The following is a 17,394-nucleotide window of genomic DNA, read 5'->3' on the forward strand; positions in this document are numbered from 1 at the left end:
TATAGCCATATTTTAGTCAATTTCAAAAAATCTTGATTAGGTTTGGGTAAGGCTACTCCCAACATTATAAATTAGCAGGCTTATTATCTGAAATGTATACCAAAGCGTTCAATAGTGACGAACTAAGTATCCAATTTTTGCAAGATTTTTTTAATTTAGTAGTTGCTATTTCGACAAAAACTGTCATACGGCCGTTTAGAGTGCCAGATAAGTCACTTCATGAGTGTCTCATTAGACCATGTTCCACACCAAATACAGCACTTCCAAACCAAGATCATCAAATCAATAGCTATGAGAACATAGGCCATCTTCTGAATAGACAGCCAAGCTCGTGCAAAACAGTTACAAGGGTTATTCGTTGGCCGCGCATATATAATGATATAGCTAGGATACGAAGTTGCGTTTACAAACAGCAGTAGGATAGCACATTCCGATCCTCAACTAATATATGACATTCAAGCCACTTGAAACTTTTCGTACCATATTCCAGGTGTCAAAACCCAAAGAATTATGTGAGAAACAACGATCTTCTCAGAGAGTGATATAACTACCTATATTTCACAACTCGGTAAAAGATTTCTCACGAACCACGAGAAAATGATTTAACTCGGGTTCTGCTGCTGCTTTGGTTTCTCAACACTTTCCAGGCATTCTTTCGCTCTAACCACCTTCGATTGGAGATAGAAACTGCCACTCTGAGTATTCCTCTCAAACAACTTGTCATACCTCTGATAAAATTAAGGGAGATTTTTAATCATTGAATTACTATCAATATATATATATGAAAACCCAACTTTTATCTAAAAAGCAAGCAAAAAGAGAAAAGAAATCAGAGAAAGGAGACCTTCACAATCTCTTCCCATGGTGTATTCTCAGTGACACCAAGTATTTGCCTAGCCTCCGCCTCAGTCATCATTTTACTACCTCTTTTGATAGTTTCCACTGCTTCTTGCGCAGCACCAGTCTTTGAGGCGTCTGCAATACACCATGAGAATATAGCGTCAGATGGTTGAGGGAGATCGGTTCACTTTTTTAAATGCCAATGCATAAAATGCATTCATTTCAATTCATGCACAAGCACTAAAGACTTATTTATTACTCCCCATGAATACCATAGTATTGGCACACATTTCAATAGCTTCAAAACATTTTATGTACGTGTGCTAAGTCTCACATCCTTCCACCAAAAAAATAGTCAAATTGGGCACTAACAGGAATAATTAGTCAGGAGAGGGAGCCAATGCTAGAAGCCTAGAATACATAATTAGAGGATCAACTACTTCCCAAAACAGTCTTGTGTCATTCTCCCAAAAGTCAAAAATCGAATAACAACCCAGAGAAAAAACTTACTTGCAAGTGCCTGACGATATGCCTGAGCAAACGCTCTGATCATTATTCCAGAACCCATGACAATCAAGTTAGCAAGAATTCTGGCTGCCTGCAGCCACACAAAACTATAAAGTTACAAATTTGCAATGAAAATGATACCACGTATTATATCATGGATGGCGGAGAGTATGTTTTGAGTATGTGATCCAACTATAATATCATTACAATGCCTCAACAGAATAGAATGTTGCAAATAAAATTTCTGGATTGTAAAATGTGAGGCTCTAGGAAATTAAACACACAACTGCTGTAAACCAGAAGTGCAAGACAATCATCAGAAAGAATTTTCCTCAGCTATATTCAAGAAACAGCATGTGAAATTGTTGTGGTGAAAACTTAAAAAATACTACAATTAATCAATTAACCACACTTCCTAATCCTGGAAAGTTTAGAAAACCACTTTGAGATACTTTTCCATCATATATTAATATATAAGCTAGAATAAATCATTCTAATAGTACTACATTGTCTAGAACTATGCTTGCAGCAAATCTATGCCCAATTTTAGAGAAAACAAGGTCAGGCCCAGATACATACCATGGCTAGAAGTGCAAAACACAATCACCAATCGATTAACGAACTCCGAATAACCTGCATCAAAACAAGAATCGATAAGATTCAACAATTTAAATTTTACAAACGTGGCTAAAACGAGTAAGACCCAATTCATATCTATGTACATAATCCATTACTAAAACAAAACAGTAAATCTGGATCCAGCACGAATCACCGATTGACCACAGAACTCAACCAATTATATTAACGAGGTGAACCCTGAGGACACGTGAATTTATTTTTTCACAATCAAAATTTGCATCACGCCATCACTTCAAACATCATTTATCATTAGAGCTCCCCAAGAATTAATCTTTTTCTCCAGAGAACAAGCTATAATCAGATAACCTAAGGCCGCCGTTCATCATAATCGTCAAGGGGAAAAGCAAACGGCAAAAAACATAGCAAACTTTTGCACAAAATAGTTTAAATTACCGATGAAAAAACAATAACCACCGTTTTTTCTGTACGCGTATATCAAAAAAATCAATTAATCAGATAAAAAGTTACATAATCGGGTCAATCAATCTTTTTAGAGCTTTCATATGAAAACAGTCAAAAGGGAAATTATATCAGAAAACCAAATTCGCAAGGACCAATCCCAACAAAAGAGGAAGAAAAAAAAAAGAGACCTCCAATACGTTCAAGAAAAGATCGAGCAGAATCCGTACCTTAAAATACAGAAAACAAAATAATCAGAGGAGAATAAGAGGAAGTTTTTCTGTGATTAGGATTCGCGAAAGGGTTCGACCTAAACTAAATGAGGTTGGATTCGTTTCGTTTTATTTCTTGGGAAAGAGTTAATCTCGTGTGAGGGTTGATGATGAAGAAGGCGGCATCTGCGTATACTATTTTGCTTTTATATGAAAAGTTCTCGAAACTTCCAGCCTATTTTAAATAAAAACACCATTTTTTCTCGATTCATTAAAATTATTCTTTATTTATTGATTTCTTAAAATGAATACTTCCTCCATGTGCTAACTGATTCCCAATCCAGAACCAGAACTTCAACATTACGTTGGAAATTTCTCAACATGTAGATATAACTTTATCAACATAACATATAAATTTAAATCTCAACACAAAAATATAATTTTATCAACACAAATCTATTGAGAAAGTTTTGTCTTTGTGTTGATAATTTTAATACATAATATTGAGATAGTTCTGGGTTCTGGATTAGGAGGTTGGTTTTATTTTAACGCGACCCCTTCCTCCATTACACATGATTTAAAAAAAATTGTGTTAAGTGAATTAATTAAGAATAATAAAGTATGAAATAGAAAAGGTAGATAGTAAGAGAGAATAGAGTAAGAGTGTCCGCAATAGTCTGGAAAAAAAAATAAAAATAACTTGTCCGTTTAGTCATCACAGCCATGCCCACATAAAATTTGTCTAGCCACGTCACAGTCACGCCTCATATCTTTTTTAATTGTTGGTGTATTTTAATTGGATTAGAACAAAATTAATTGGACAAAAATAAATAGAAATTAATGGAATGAAAAAAATGAATTGAAAATATATATTTTATAGATAAAATTTTTTTAAAAATAAAGAAAATATCGCCCCGGCGGTTGCGCGGCTCGCAATAGACCGCCGCAGCACTGCCGTCTCGCCGGCTGCCCGCCACACGGCTCAGTCGGGTACCCGACAGTCCTCCATGCGCCACGACTCCTCTCCGACTTGCAATAGACTGCCGCGGTTGGTTTATTGTGGTTACTCTATGAGAGACTAAAATAAGTGAAAAAAAGTATATTGACTTTTATTAAAGAGAGAACTGACCTTATTATTATGGAAAATATTGAAACGGCAAAACGATTTTCCACTATTATAGAACGGAGAGTACTCTCACTATCCCGCTCAGAATTAGACATCATTACTTATGAATTTTAAAATTGAAAGAGTTCGGTGAAGAAAGTAAAGAGCACTAGTATATTTTAATAAAGAAAGTTAAAATTTGTAAATGAGATTTATAATGAGATGGAGAACGTATTTTACTTTCTGATTCTCGAAAAGTCCATATGCTACAAAACATAGACGAGGTATGCCGAGTAATTTTGACATTTTCTTTCCACAGTGCTTTAGCATTTAGTATTTTAGTTATTAGCTTAATAATCAATGTGATATTTAAAGTCAAGACAATTGACTTTATAATTGAACATTTACATAAATAGGAGCAAAAGAGATCACAACTGGAAAATATCTCACAGATGTCCATATCTCACAACTGGAAAATATCCCCTAACCCTACACAATAGAATATCCTGATTGAGATAAATTTTTATAGGTTCCAATAAATCTGGAGCTATTTATTTCTAGCCCCTCCCCAACTCAATTGCTACATATTCGCGCCCCCAACTTTAGCCTTGCCTATCTCTTAATATAACAATTGAATTATAATTGGAACTCTTAGTTTTATCATACGAGGAACTCGAATTCATTAGAGCATTAAAAAACTACAAATTATTAATGGCGGTTATGCTTTCAAACTTCTTAAATCATGTCGTTCATAAGCTGAGCATTGTCTTGTTGACTGCGCATTGAAGTCTGTCTAGATAGAACTTCATTGAAGCCCATCGGTAATCCTCGAACGTGAGGCAGAGTCGCCGTGCTGCAGCTAGATCCACCTTTCATCTTCTTGTTCGACTATCATGTTATGCAAAATGATGCACGCATACATGACATCGGCGATGACTTCCTTGAACCAGAAACACGTCAGACCTTTCACAATTGTCCACCTCCATTGGAGCCCAAAAGCCCGCTCCATACCATTCCGCGTAGCCTCCTGCTTTGCAGCAAATAACACTCTTCTGCCACCCATTAGGCAGCGTCACAAAAACAGGCTACCTTGGGTATATGCCATCAGCCAAGTAGTACCCCATATGATATTGGCGTCCGTTGGCAGTGAACTCGATGGCCGGGCCGCGACCCCTGCATTGATTGGCGAAGAGGTTGGATGAGTTGAGGACGTTGATGTCGTTGTTCGATCCCGCTACACTGAAGTAAGCATGTCAGATCCAGAGCTGATGGTCAGTGACGGCTTCGAGGATCATCGTCGGGTGGCTACCCTTGTATCCACTAGTACATTAGCCTCTCCACACCGTCTGACAATTCTTCCACTCCCAGTGCATACAGTCAATGCTCCCTAGCATTCCAAGAAAGCCGTGCGCCGTCTCGTGCATCTTCATCAGGGCCTGGCAATCCTCAGCAGTCGGCCTTTTGCAAATATGTGTTGTTACAAGACTCCACAACTCCCCTACAAAAATTCTTGAGGCAATCGCGGCCAGTTGTCTTCTCGGTGTGAAGGTACTCGTCGAACATATCTGTCGTGGTGTCGTAGGCCAACTGCCGGAGCGCAACCGTGCACTTCTGCAACGCCGTAAGTCCAGGTCTGCCAATGCCATCTTCCCAATACTGGAAGTATTCATCACGTGTCTCCAACGTCTGGACAATGCTGACAAAAAGATCTCGCCGCATTCTAAAACGGCGGTGAAAAACCGTCGGGCCCCACCGTGGTTGCTAGGCAAAATAGTCTGGCCAACAGACGCTAGTGAGCTACGTCGTGCTCGCGGTGGACATATGTCCGACGTTGAATCGGCCGAGGAATCTGCGCTGCCGCCACCGCCTGCTCTGCCGCTTCACACTCACGCTCCATTTCCGCCGCAACCTCATGAACGCAATTGAATAAGGCCCGAGTAGTGCCTTCCGATGTACTCCAGTCCTCGCTGGGGTTCATTTTTTTAGTAAGAAAGTTGGAAAGTTTTGAGAGACGGGAGAGAATAAATTGGGAGATGGGATAAATTTGTATGGGAATCGAGTATTTAAATAGAATAAAAATTCAAAAAAAATAAAAAATAATTCGAAAACGCGTTGCATCATTCGCGTCGCCCACAGTGGAGCGGACGATGCGACGTAGATGCATATCATCCGCGGATGATCTATCGGGCGCGAACGATGGATTACCCATCGTCATAGCTACAGTGGCGGACGATAGTCCGCCCGATGCATCAGACAGACGATAATTGTGATGCCCTTAGAAAAGACCATCTCAGCGTTGAAAAGAAATAAAAAAGTTTTGTGATGGTAGGAGTATTAAATTAGAGAAATCAATAGAGCAAAATGAATAATATCTTGAAAATAAAAAAGTTTTGCGACTGTAGGAGTATTAAATTAGAGAAATCAATAAAGCAAAATGAATAATATCTTGCAATTTCACTATGGACAAATAATAGATTCAGACTCCAAGTTCATAACATAAAATAAAGTCCGATTGACATGATTATGAATTAAAAACACTTGAAGTCCAATAAAAATAATTTAAAAATTGAGTTTATAAAATCAAGTTATCGGTGTTGAAGTTACTATGATATTTATGTTTTATAGGAGTAGATTAATTGTTTTAGTCGAGAAAATCACTGCATAATTTTTGTCAAAAAAAGAGTATGATATAAATTTTGAGTGAAAAAAAATCCAATCAGTAAATTTGTAGAAAGAAGTCGAGCTAAGTTCAGGACTAAAGTAGTAATTTATCAAACTATAGGGGCTACATCGCAATTTGAAGGAGTATATATTTGTGAAATTGGGGGTTCCTGCCTTCAAGGCTTCAACCCAAAACCTTCTTCACTCACTCAGAAAATGGACGCTGCGCAGCGGGAGGCATTCCGGCACCTCGTTCTCAACGCGCTCGAACGCCGCCTCTTCTTCATCCCTTCCTTCAAGATCTACCGCGGCGTCGCCGGACTTTACGATTATGGTCCACCTGGTTGCGCCGTCAAGGCCAACGTCCTTGCCTTCTGGCGTCAGGTCGGCAGAATTTCCTTCCCTTAGTCTATTTTGGATTTTGGATTTTGGAATCTCTGTTTTTTTATAGTTGCTCGAATTGTTTCCTTTTAATTTAGTTATCGGTATGCGTTATTTATTTCCAATTAGTCTATTTTATAACTGCACTATGCTTCCTTGATTTTACTTGATTGAACTTGTTTTGATGTTTCAGCACTTTGTTCTGGAAGAGAACATGTTGGAAGTTGATTGCCCGTGTGTTACCCCGGAGGTTGTGCTGAAGGCGTCTGGCCATGTTGACAAGTTCACTGACCTTATGGTCAAAGATGAAAAGACTGGAACTTGTTACCGGGCAGATCATTTGCTCAAGGACTATTGCAAAGAAAAGCTTGAGAAAGATCCGAAGCTGAGCGAAGAGAAGGCAGCTGAGCTGAAGCATGTACTTGCCATGCTGGATGACCTCTCTTCTGAAGAACTTGGTGCAAAGATCAAAGAATATGGAATCACTGCTCCAGATACGAAAAACAGTCTCTCGGACCCCTATCCTTTTAACCTAATGTTTCAGACATCAATTGGGCCATCTGGGGCAAGCACTGGGTGAGAATCCAATATATTTACCTTTTCAAGCCTAAAAGTTCTTTAGGCAGTGGAAACACGATTTCTTGGTTGTTTCCTTTTTTGCTTCGGTGTTTTAATGCTCAGGTTGATACAGGTACATGCGTCCTGAAACAGCCCAAGGTATTTTTGTGAACTTTAAGGACTTATATTACTACAATGGCAACAAGCTTCCGTTTGCAGCGGCACAAATTGGTCAAGCTTTTAGGAATGAGGTTTGTACATTTTCTGAATTATTTTCAGATAGGCTCTGTTGCTTCCTGTAAAATGATAAACATGATATTAGGTGATTGTATATGTATCTGGTAATTAAAGAGTGCAGTCACTGCAGCACATCTCAGAGAAATGCCTGTTAAAATTTAACATGTCCCACCTAATCCAACACTTTATACATAGTTTGATGTTATTTAGCATTAGCACATATTTGTCTAGTTGGCTGGGTCTGTGTGGCAGGCTGGCAGCATGCTTACCACCTTTTGGGATTATTGAGTACAAGTTCTTGAAGCATTCTAACAATGGATCTACTTTTAAAAATGGCATCACTTAAACTGGCGCTTAGGTATTTTAAGAAATGTCCAGCAGGAAGGACAGAACAGATTATAAGTAGCTTTGGGCTTTTTTGCTCTGTTAAATTTTGTTTTATTGGAGCTCTATTGAGCATGCACATTTTGAAAATCCTATTTACTAAGTATTTTTTTATGTTAACCTATATTTGTGCCAGCATAGCTGCAGACACATGAGATCTTTTGTATCTGTGTCACTGTCACTGCATGACATTAATGCTTGACATTTACTCATGGTCTGCAGATTTCTCCGCGACAAGGTCTCTTAAGGGTTCGTGAATTTACACTGGCTGAGATTGAGCACTTCGTGGATCCTGATGACAAGTCGCACCCTAAATTTGCTGAAGTATCCAAGTTGGAATTTTTAATGTTCCCAAGAGAAGACCAGGTGTCTGGACGGCAAGCTAGGAGAATAGTAATTGGTGAAGCAGTTTCTCAGGTCCATGGCACTCATTTTGCTTTTTAATCTCTACTGTGGCATATAATTTTCTCTTTGCTAACATCAACTTATCACATCCTGTATGCTCAGGGTATTGTCAATAATGAAACTCTCGGCTATTTTATTGGAAGAGTGTACTTGTTCCTCACCTTACTTGGAATCGATAAAGACCGCCTACGGTTTCGCCAACATCTGGCAAATGAGATGGCACATTATGCTGCCGATTGTTGGGATGCTGAAATTGAATGCTCATATGGGTGGATTGAGTGTGTTGGTATTGCCGACAGATCAGCATATGATTTACATGCTCACACGGTACGAGTTCATCAAGTTTGCTCATCTACATTGTATTTTTTAATTTTAAATCTTGTGATATCTAAGTGCTCAACCTATGTTTTTGCAGGATAAAAGCGGTGTAGAACTAGTGGCACATGAGAAGTATGCTGAACCTAAAGAAGTGGAGGTCTCTACTCCGTCTTTCCTTAGCTCCTTCCCTAGTTTGTTACATCACTCTGAGCATACCCCATATTACTGAAATCAGGATTCTAGTATGTTGATTTAGCATGCAATATATATAAATGCTCTTTTAGAGTCTGAGGAGAGATTTATCCTTACACTTTCTGTTACACTCATAACATGATATCTTGACCTTGCCGACCTTTCTCCTCAGTTTCGTCTCTTTGACTGTCTGACTATGTCCTTTATAGTGGTTTTTTCATCTTGCTTTCTGACGTCTTTGCTTTATTCTGCAGAAACTTGTCATAACACCTATCAAGAAGGACCTGGGTCTTGCTTTCAAGGGAAACCAAAAGATGGTAGTTGAAGCATTACTGGTATGCAGTACTTCATTCTTTTTGTTATCATGCTTTACATTCCCTTTCGAAGTTACTACTAGAAGTCCATATGGTGTACTATATTACTCTTGTTTATGAGATTTTGTAAAGATTTTCTCATTTTGCTACTTCTGATTAGTCTATGGAAGAAAAGGAGGCTATGGAGTTGAAAGCAACTTTGGAAGAAAAATTAGAGGCTGAGTTCCGTGTTTGTACTCTTGACAAAGTTGTGACTATAAAGAAGAACATGGTGTCTATCTCCAAAGAAATTAAAAAGGAACACCAGAGGACTTTCACACCGTCTGTGATTGAACCTTCTTTTGGCATTGGGAGAATCATATACTGTCTCTATGAGCATTCTTTTTACACGAGAGCTAGTAAAGATGGGGATGAACTGTTGAATGTCTTCCGTTTCCCTCCATTGGTAGCTCCAATCAAATGTACAGTATTTCCCCTTGTCCAAAACCAACAATACGAGGAAGTTGCCAAAAGCATTGCCAGGTCATTGACTGCTGTTGGGATTTCTTACAAGATTGATATAACAGGTAACACCTTGGCATATGACATTTACCATAAATCTGTTTATACGTTAAACATGCTTATGTACGGTTATACCAATCTGTGTGTATGCCTTTTCTCTCTCGTTTTTTATTTCTCTTATTCTTTCTATCTGTTTCAGCAATTTTTTTTTGTAAACCTATAGGAGGTGCACAGTTTAGTTTGACCATTGGCTTACTCTGTGATTTACTCCCATTATGAACTCAGGCTTCTAGTCTGTACTTGATAGGTACCTTGGGCTTATGTTGGTTCTATCAATTTGAACCAAATGTCATTCAAGCTAGCGCAGTTCCCTAGTCCTTTATTAACTTAATTGGCTTTATTATCTAAAAATCATACACATCTTGGGAGCTTAATTTGACATGTAGTTCCAGCTATTCATGTAAGCTTTACTTTGCAGGTACCTCGATAGGAAAGAGATATGCAAGGACTGATGAACTCGGAGTTCCTTTTGCCATCACAGTTGATTCTACAACCTCAGTGACGGTGCGTGAAAGAGATAGCAAGCAGCAAATTCGTGTGGATGTGGATAAGGTGGCATCTCTGATGAAAGAGGTAACTGATGGTGTGAGCACATGGCCGGATGTATTGTGGAAATACCCAACTCATTCATCCTGAGTCGAGCCTCCGTCGTCTCACAATACAATACGGAGTTGGTAAAATTATCTTCACTAAAATTTGAATTTATTTACATCTAGGCTGACTTGTCGCTAAGAATTACTTGATGACTTCTTGTCAATTTTGTTTTATATACTCATATCGAGATGTTGTACGACCATGTTATGTTATTCAAACTCTACTCTTCAAGACATTGTTGATGGTTTGTTTGCTGCAAAGACTTGTACGATCAAAATTTGTTTCTGTTGTAGTGTTTTTAAGTTGGCATCTCATGAATTAGATGGTTTCCGATTGCATAAAATTTTCTGAAGGGTGCTTGAAATAATAGCCTCCGTCCACAATGAGTATATAATAACATAAGTTGGCACTCGATTAGTAAGTTAGGATACTAGTAAGGAAAATGATCAAAACAAAAGTGCATCTTAGTATATAAATGAGCTCAAATTGTGGTCTTAGGATTAGACAATCGAATGGTCAATAATTAATCAAAAATATGAAAGGTTATTGTTAATCAGTCTCATTTAACAAAATTCCGGTTTAATGTCATTTTTAGATCAAAATGACCTAAAAATAAACTAACAATAACTTAAATATGCTCTCCGTATTGTATTACTCCATATTTAGTTTTTCATAGATCACAACCCCCTATAAGTAATAAACAAAGAACGATTGCAAATACATCTGGTATTTGTTCGGGAAATTATACTATGTACATCCTCTCCCGGAATCAACAAAAATTAAGACAGATCTATCTATTGTGTTATTTTACAATATAATGTACAAATAAAAATAAAATAAACAGAAACCACTTTATTAGTCGATTTTCATTTGCTTCTATTATTTTCAATTTTTGTAGGGTAAAATTAATTGTATTTGTAATTTTGCACATGCGGAAATATAAATATTTTGGGCCAAAAACTAAAACTTTCTCCTTGCCAAAAATAAAATTCAGTGATACAGCAGAAAAAAAAATCAGCTTCGACCCCTGCTATGCTAGTGCAAAGTGTTGTGAAAATCCGTCGTTAATGGAAGTCTTGAAGAGGAGAGCATTTTGTCTGTGGCCGCCATCTGGTCGGAGTGGTGCTGTTTGTTTCACCTCCAAGGCTTATTCAACCGTGTTTTCACCTCAACCCCCCTGTTCTAGAACAGGTTATTTGCCTCCCATTTTACTCAATTTGTAATTTTTGGTGGGGTTTAAGGTTAATTGTAGTTTTGGGAATGATTTAGCCCTTTTCTTGCTTATGTACACTTTCTAGTGGAGTATGGGAAAAAGGAGACTGTTTTGCTGATCAAGACTCAATTTTTATAGCTTGTCAAATGCGATGTTGATTTATCATGAATTACATGATTAATTAGTAATCCTCTGCGACTTCAGCTGTTATGTTTTGAGGTTGATATGTCTGTCTTAGTTTGGTTAGAATTTGAATAATGATTGCATAACTCGGTATAATCCTATTCTTGTGAAGAACTACTATCTTTCTTGATGGAAACTGGTGGATTCAGATCTTATTCTTATTATTGTATGCTGAAAATCTAAAATGCCGTGCAAGAATCCCAGAACCGAGAGGCATTCAGGCAAGCTGTTGTTAACACACTAGAGCGCCGTTTGTTTTATATCCCTTCCTTCAAAATCTACGGTGGTGTTGCTGGACTTTACGATTATGGCCCACCTGGTTGCGCTGTCAAGGCCAACATCCTTGCCTTTTGGCGCCAGGTTAGCACACTTCCCATTTTTCCATATACTTTGGTTTGTGTCATAGTCGAAGGATAGGAAGTTTGATATGGTTTGATTTGATGGTTTAAGATTGTTTCAGTTTTCCTTCCATGACCACGTGATTGTCATTTTATGTTGGTTTAGTATGGACAATGGAGATGTTACAACCAATTCCTTTGCAATGTTGATTAGGATTTCACTTCAGTTGAGATAAATCATTTCCTACAGTAGTTATTTTATTGACTAAAAGATGTTAACCGTGTATATGATGACTGCAAGGACTGACGGTGAAAAATCGAGATATAATGAGATTCTTTGGTATTAACTTTTTGTATGTTTGTTAGATTACTGGTTGCATTTGTATATTAAGGTTTTCTATTTCCACGCTTTACGTCTTTGTATTTGAAACAGAATACTAGATTTCATGGATATACACTCTTTGAAATTTCGTTCTTCCCTGACATAGTAAAACTCTTACTTGCAAACTGCAATTCATCTCTGAGTTCACTTAATTCTGTCACGTTATTTGTTCACAAACAAAAAATATAAATGATGTTTTTGTTCATAACTATTTGAATTTCACAGCATTTTGTACTTGAAGAGAAGATGTTAGAAGTTGATTGCCCATGTGTCACGCCAGGCATTGTACTGGAGGCATCCGGTCATGTCGATAAGTTCACTGACCTTATGGTCAAAGATGAAAAGACAGGAGCCTGTCACCGAGCAGATCATTTGCTCAAGGATTTCTGCAAAGACAAGCTAGAGAAAGACCATGAACTTAGCGCTGAGGAGGCAGCTGAACTGAGACACATTCTCGCTGTTTTGGATGATTTCTCTGCAGAGGAGATCTGTGCGAAGATTAAGGAGTACCGCATTACTGCTCCAGATACTAAAAACTCTCTCTCAAACCCGTATCCTTTCAATCTTATGTTTCAGACATCAATTGGGCCATCTGGATCCAGCTCTGGGTGAGAATCTACAAGTCTGATTTTTATTTTCCACCAATACGTAAACATACAAAATGGATATGCACACTCTTCGATTAACTTAGCTAGTCGAATTTGCTGCAGATACATGCGTCCGGAGACGGCTCAAGGTATATTTGTGAACTTTAAGGACTTATACTACTATAATGGCAACAAGCTTCCTTTTGCAGCTGCACAGATTGGTCAAGCTTTCAGAAATGAGGTCTAGTATGCAATCTTACTATTAGTGCACAACACACGACCCACAAAGTCCAATATACAATTTTATGTCCAAAAAGACAAAGAAAGTCTTGCGACTATTTCTAATTATATGGATAGCTATTCCTTTTTTCCGTCTTAGTTTCTCTTCTTTTTCTTAGTTGCTTTTAATACGATTCAGCATATACCAACATGTGAACTTTGCAGATCTCTCCAAGGCAAGGCCTTTTAAGGGTCCGTGAATTTACGCTTGCTGAGATTGAACATTTTGTGGATCCTAAAGACAAGTCCTTTCCTAAATTTTCCGAGGTTTCAGACTTGGAATTATTTATATTCCCAAGAGAAGACCAGATGTCTGGACAACCAACAAGAAGGTTGACTATTGGCGAAGCAGTTTCTCAGGTTTCTATATCTTCTTGCTGAGACTCTCTCTCTCTCTCTCTCTCACTCCTAATATCACCAGTGTGCTTTCCGTGTCTCAGGGGATCATTGATAATGAAACACTTGGTTATTATATAGGGAGAGTATACTTATTTTTAACTCAACTTGGAATTGCAAAAGATCGTCTGCATTTCCGCCAGCATCTGGGAAATGAGATGGCACACTATTCCGTAGACTGTTGGGATGCTGAAATAGAAAGCTCTTATGGTTGGGTCGAGTGTGTTGGAATTGCCGATAGATCAGCATATGATCTGCAGGCTCATGCGGTAAGTGTTCGCCTCATTTACTAATCTTCTTTGTGCCTGTGCTATTTATTGGGGGCAGATATGTCTTGTGTGAGAGAGCGTTTCTCAAGCAATTTCTAGAAGAAAACATTTGCATTTCGTCAAGTGATAATTGTGAGAGGCAGAAATATTTCTCTTTATGCTACAGAGAGATATGATGTTTATAGTTCTACTTTTGCAGGATCGAAGCAGTGTACCTTTGGTGGCATACGAAAAGTATGAACAGCCTAGAGAAGTCGAGGTCTGTCTTCGCTCTTAGTTCACTCTACACCACACATTCTTATAGAGATCATGATTAAAGTGTCAAAAGGCCCGTCTTTTTCTATAATCGGAGGGTGTCAGGCATTTCATATTTCACTATCATAACTTCATAACTGGGAGAAATTGCATTGATTTGCCCTATCTTCAGAAACATATGTTTGTTTTTCAAGCTTTCTTTCTGATACTTTTTCATCTTCTTCAGAAACTTACCATAGTTCCAGTTAAAAAGGAGCTCGGTCTTGCTTTCAAAGGTGATCATAAGATGGTGGTGGAAGCATTAGAGGTATTCTGTTATATATGTAGTATTATCTCATGTTTCAACATTATTTATTTACTCAATGAGGCATCACATTTATGTTTGCTTTATCTTTTTACTCATGATTTACCACTTCTGCAAAAACTGATTCAACTTGAAATCAGGTGATGGGCGAGAAAGAAGCATTGAAGATGAAAGCGAGTTTGGAAGATAAGGGAGAGGCCACCTTCCGTGTTTGCGCTCTTAACAAAGTTGTCACTATAAAGAATAGTATGGTGTCCATTTCCAAAGAGAAGAGAAAGGAACATCAAAGGGTTTTCACACCATCGGTCATCGAGCCATCATTTGGAATTGGAAGGATCATATACTGTCTTTATGAGCACTCTTTTTACACGAGGCCTAGTAAATGCGGTGATGAGCAAGTGAACGTCTTCCGTTTCTCTCCACTGGTAGCTCCCATCAAATGCACAGTGTTTCCCCTCGTTCAGAACCAAGAATATGAGGAGGTTGCTAAGCAGATTGCCAAGTCACTGACGGCTTCTGGAATTTCGTACAAGATTGATGTAACAGGTACTCTCTTGTGGAGAGTTATCTTTATCTTGAAGATTGTGCACACTCCATTATCCATAGTTGATCAATAAACCCTAATTACAGCGAACCTAAAATATGCAGGGACCTCTATAGGAAAGAGATATGCTAGGACCGATGAGCTTGGAGTTCCTTTTGCCATTACAGTTGATTCTACGTCCTCTGTGACTGTTCGAGAGAGAGATAGCAAGCAGCAGATTCGTGTGAAGGTTGATGAGGTGGTGTCTGTGGTCAAGCAACTGACAGATGGCTCAGTCAGTTGGGGTGGTGTTTTGTTGAGGTATCCAACTCATTTGCCGTGACCAACACTGAGTTGGTTCGTTAGGTAGGCCTATCATACAATCCTCGCTAAATGTTATCATTCTTTTACCTCTTTCACACAATAATAGTGACATTCTTTATCTAATCACACAATCTCTCTTTCAGCCAAAGTGGTTGAGCTACTTTGATTTGTTTTTTTGGGTCACTACACATTTTGTGCCAATTCCATTCCTGTCTTAAACTTTGTATATTAGTCATGCAAGATTGATGAATTCAATTCCTTAATGTGGGATGATGTTATCTGTCATCAATATCTTACCCCTTTTACAAGTTACTATTACAAATATGTAGCATGCTATACCAATTACACAATTCTAATAAATATATGCCTTTCTTGATTTAGGCATCATGAATTGGGATTAATTCCAGTTTGCCTCCATAAATCTGTGGAAGCTGATCTACATCTATCTCTTCCAGCAGAGCACTTTGTAGTTTCTTGTTGTCAACAAATGTGATCTGCATAGCACTAAAATATCAGATATATTTCTTCAAAAAAGAAGCATAGTATAATTCCAATCAAAGCTTATGTGAAGCCGAAATTGACCTTTTTTCTGGTATTTTTGTCAACAAATGGGTACACAATCTTCCATGCCGTCATGAATACATACGATACATGAACAAAGAATAGTTTCTTGAGTCTTTCCGGGTAATAATCCTATCACATACGGATTGAAACAGTTAGTAGGGACGTCAATGCAATCTAAACTTATTTTGATGACGATTGTTATCTCGCACCTGTAAAATGGAAAGAACTGCAATGTACCCTCGAACATCGCTGTTGGAGTAGCCAAATCCTTCAAGATCCACAATTATTGTGAACTTCTCCTCCCCATAAGGAATTCTTGCATAAAAAAACCCAAACCAAATTAGTACTTAATTAGAAAATGCTCATAGAAATTTCTAAATGTCAGAAATATGTAGCATGACTAGATTCATTATTACCTCGAGCATATCTTATCCAAAGCATAAACTGCATAACCTGAAAAAACAATTAAAATAATACAGTAATTCATAAACTGTTGTTGCAAAAAATAGAATATATATGTAAGTATAGTACTAACGTTTGAGTTCTTCATATGTTCCTTTGCTGGGAAAATGCTTAGCACCGAAAACGAGTGCAACGGGACAGCCTCTCTTATCCGTGCCTTGCATAAACACCTTGTTGTGTGCTATGTGATTGGGAGCCTCAGATGCTGAAATCGAGCCCCTTGGGACGAATTTTCGCCTCCATGCCATGTACTTGATCAGCATCGCGGAAGCCTTCCCGATGTCAAGATCACGAGCACGAAGAAATCTTCTCAATGTCGCTTCATCTACTTCCTGCATAATTTCCAGTTTTCATTATCTCATGCTCTGTGTGTGTGTGTTTGGAGCATGCTGTACTACATACCTTGCAAGCTGGATCTTGCTTTGCAGCTAACTCTCTCAATTGATGAGTCTTCTTTTTTTCCTCATCACCATTGCTTTGCATCTCTTCATTTTTCTCCTCTATACAATTGGGAGAGTAAAATGTTTCTTCTTCCTTTTCTTCTACTTCTTGATTCAAAGTTTTCTCCATCTGGGATTTAATTATGAAGTAAGATTATGGAAATATTCTATGTGTAGTTGTGTTTATTGAATTTGGAAACTGTGATGAATTTCAGTCACAGAATGAAAGAGCTTAGGCAGATTAATTACATTTAGGCAAGATGGAGGTAGGGGGCTCAAGGGAGAAGGAAAAGTCATGTGATTTGGCCATCAAGTTTGGAAATTCATATTTATTGACTTGTTTGGCAATTTGTGTTGATTTTTCCTGTCTTGGTGCTAATGCTATGTTTTTTGTTTGGAATATAGCTTTCTAGAAGTTGTTATGGGTATTAAACTTTAGTCAATTGAGATTGATAACACAACCGACGAAATTACTGATCCACAACTTGACCGATTGGACCAGTTTCACAAATGATTGAGTAAGAATACTGTAGCAAATATCCATATATACTTAAATAATTATAAAAAT

At 38.0% G+C, this 17,394-nt stretch overlaps 4 protein-coding genes across 7 annotated transcripts; 2 read left to right on the forward strand and 2 right to left on the reverse strand.

Annotated features, from left to right (window-relative positions):
• Window positions 1–261: 261 nt before the first annotated feature.
• LOC125187974 (mitochondrial import inner membrane translocase subunit PAM16 like 1-like) lies at window positions 262–2,777 on the reverse strand. The gene is made up of 5 exons (XM_048084677.1): window positions 2,616–2,777; window positions 1,927–1,980; window positions 1,351–1,438; window positions 845–975; window positions 262–728 (listed from the first exon to the last, which is right to left on the reverse strand). Exons 2-5 carry the CDS (start codon window positions 1,927–1,929, stop codon window positions 603–605), a joined length of 348 nt encoding a protein of 115 aa, XP_047940634.1. The 5' UTR covers window positions 1,930–1,980; window positions 2,616–2,777; the 3' UTR covers window positions 262–602.
• Window positions 2,778–6,549: 3,772 nt separating this feature from the next.
• LOC125187973 (glycine--tRNA ligase, mitochondrial 1-like) lies at window positions 6,550–10,567 on the forward strand. The gene is made up of 9 exons (XM_048084676.1): window positions 6,550–6,747; window positions 6,938–7,320; window positions 7,436–7,553; window positions 8,146–8,340; window positions 8,431–8,655; window positions 8,744–8,803; window positions 9,093–9,173; window positions 9,313–9,718; window positions 10,132–10,567. The coding sequence occupies exons 1-9, from the start codon at window positions 6,580–6,582 to the stop codon at window positions 10,347–10,349; spliced, it is 1,854 nt and encodes a 617-aa protein (XP_047940633.1). The 5' UTR covers window positions 6,550–6,579; the 3' UTR covers window positions 10,350–10,567.
• Window positions 10,568–11,299: 732 nt separating this feature from the next.
• Window positions 11,300–15,836, forward strand: LOC125188976 (glycine--tRNA ligase, mitochondrial 1-like). Of its 4 annotated transcripts, XM_048086112.1 has the most exons (11): window positions 11,300–11,498; window positions 11,900–12,063; window positions 12,649–13,031; window positions 13,134–13,251; window positions 13,455–13,649; window positions 13,730–13,954; window positions 14,154–14,213; window positions 14,436–14,516; window positions 14,654–15,059; window positions 15,162–15,402; window positions 15,742–15,836. In XM_048086112.1, the coding sequence occupies exons 1-10, from the start codon at window positions 11,375–11,377 to the stop codon at window positions 15,377–15,379; spliced, it is 1,974 nt and encodes a 657-aa protein (XP_047942069.1). In that variant the 5' UTR covers window positions 11,300–11,374; the 3' UTR covers window positions 15,380–15,402; window positions 15,742–15,836. The 4 variants fall into 4 exon arrangements, with proteins under 4 accessions (XP_047942069.1, XP_047942068.1, XP_047942070.1 ...); XM_048086111.1 differs by lacking the exon at window positions 15,742–15,836 and having other exon boundaries at window positions 15,162–15,645; XM_048086113.1 differs by lacking the exon at window positions 15,742–15,836 and having other exon boundaries at window positions 11,366–11,498; window positions 11,908–12,063; window positions 15,162–15,645.
• LOC125188978 (phosphatidylinositol transfer protein 3-like) lies at window positions 15,589–17,142 on the reverse strand. Its single transcript, XM_048086116.1, has 6 exons — window positions 16,789–17,142; window positions 16,460–16,718; window positions 16,341–16,377; window positions 16,134–16,239; window positions 15,943–16,053; window positions 15,589–15,854 (listed from the first exon to the last, which is right to left on the reverse strand). Exons 1-6 carry the CDS (start codon window positions 16,954–16,956, stop codon window positions 15,738–15,740), a joined length of 798 nt encoding a protein of 265 aa, XP_047942073.1. The 5' UTR covers window positions 16,957–17,142; the 3' UTR covers window positions 15,589–15,737.
• Between the last annotated feature and the right edge of the window lie 252 nt (window positions 17,143–17,394).

This window comes from Salvia hispanica, chromosome 5 (assembly GCF_023119035.1).
Source record: "Salvia hispanica cultivar TCC Black 2014 chromosome 5, UniMelb_Shisp_WGS_1.0, whole genome shotgun sequence".
Lineage (NCBI taxonomy): Eukaryota > Viridiplantae > Streptophyta > Magnoliopsida > Lamiales > Lamiaceae > Salvia > Salvia hispanica.

Excerpts from the sequence above, each read along its gene's own strand:
- LOC125187974 (XM_048084677.1), bottom strand. Across the intron at positions 976-1,350 it reads ATATCGTCAGGCACTTGCAA|ACGCCTCAAAGACTGGTGCT; the intron begins GTAAGTTTTTTC and ends GGTGTATTGCAG. Across the intron at positions 729-844 it reads CATGGGAAGAGATTGTGAAG|AGGTATGACAAGTTGTTTGA; the intron begins GTCTCCTTTCTC and ends TAATTTTATCAG.
- LOC125187973 (XM_048084676.1), top strand. The coding sequence starts at position 6,580 with ATGGACGCTGCGCAGCGGGAGGCATTCCGGCACCTCGTTCTCAACGCG. Across the intron at positions 8,341-8,430 it reads TTGGTGAAGCAGTTTCTCAG|GGTATTGTCAATAATGAAAC; the intron begins GTCCATGGCACT and ends CTGTATGCTCAG. Across the intron at positions 9,174-9,312 it reads TGGTAGTTGAAGCATTACTG|TCTATGGAAGAAAAGGAGGC; the intron begins GTATGCAGTACT and ends ACTTCTGATTAG.
- LOC125188976 (XM_048086112.1), top strand. The coding sequence starts at position 11,375 with ATGGAAGTCTTGAAGAGGAGAGCATTTTGTCTGTGGCCGCCATCTGGT. Across the intron at positions 12,064-12,648 it reads TCCTTGCCTTTTGGCGCCAG|CATTTTGTACTTGAAGAGAA; the intron begins GTTAGCACACTT and ends TGAATTTCACAG. Across the intron at positions 15,060-15,161 it reads GTACAAGATTGATGTAACAG|GGACCTCTATAGGAAAGAGA; the intron begins GTACTCTCTTGT and ends TAAAATATGCAG.
- LOC125188978 (XM_048086116.1), bottom strand. The coding sequence starts at position 16,956 with ATGGAGAAAACTTTGAATCAAGAAGTAGAAGAAAAGGAAGAAGAAACA. Across the intron at positions 16,378-16,459 it reads AACATATGAAGAACTCAAAC|GTTATGCAGTTTATGCTTTG; the intron begins GTTAGTACTATA and ends TTGTTTTTTCAG. Across the intron at positions 16,240-16,340 it reads TTGGATAAGATATGCTCGAG|AATTCCTTATGGGGAGGAGA; the intron begins GTAATAATGAAT and ends TTTTTATGCAAG.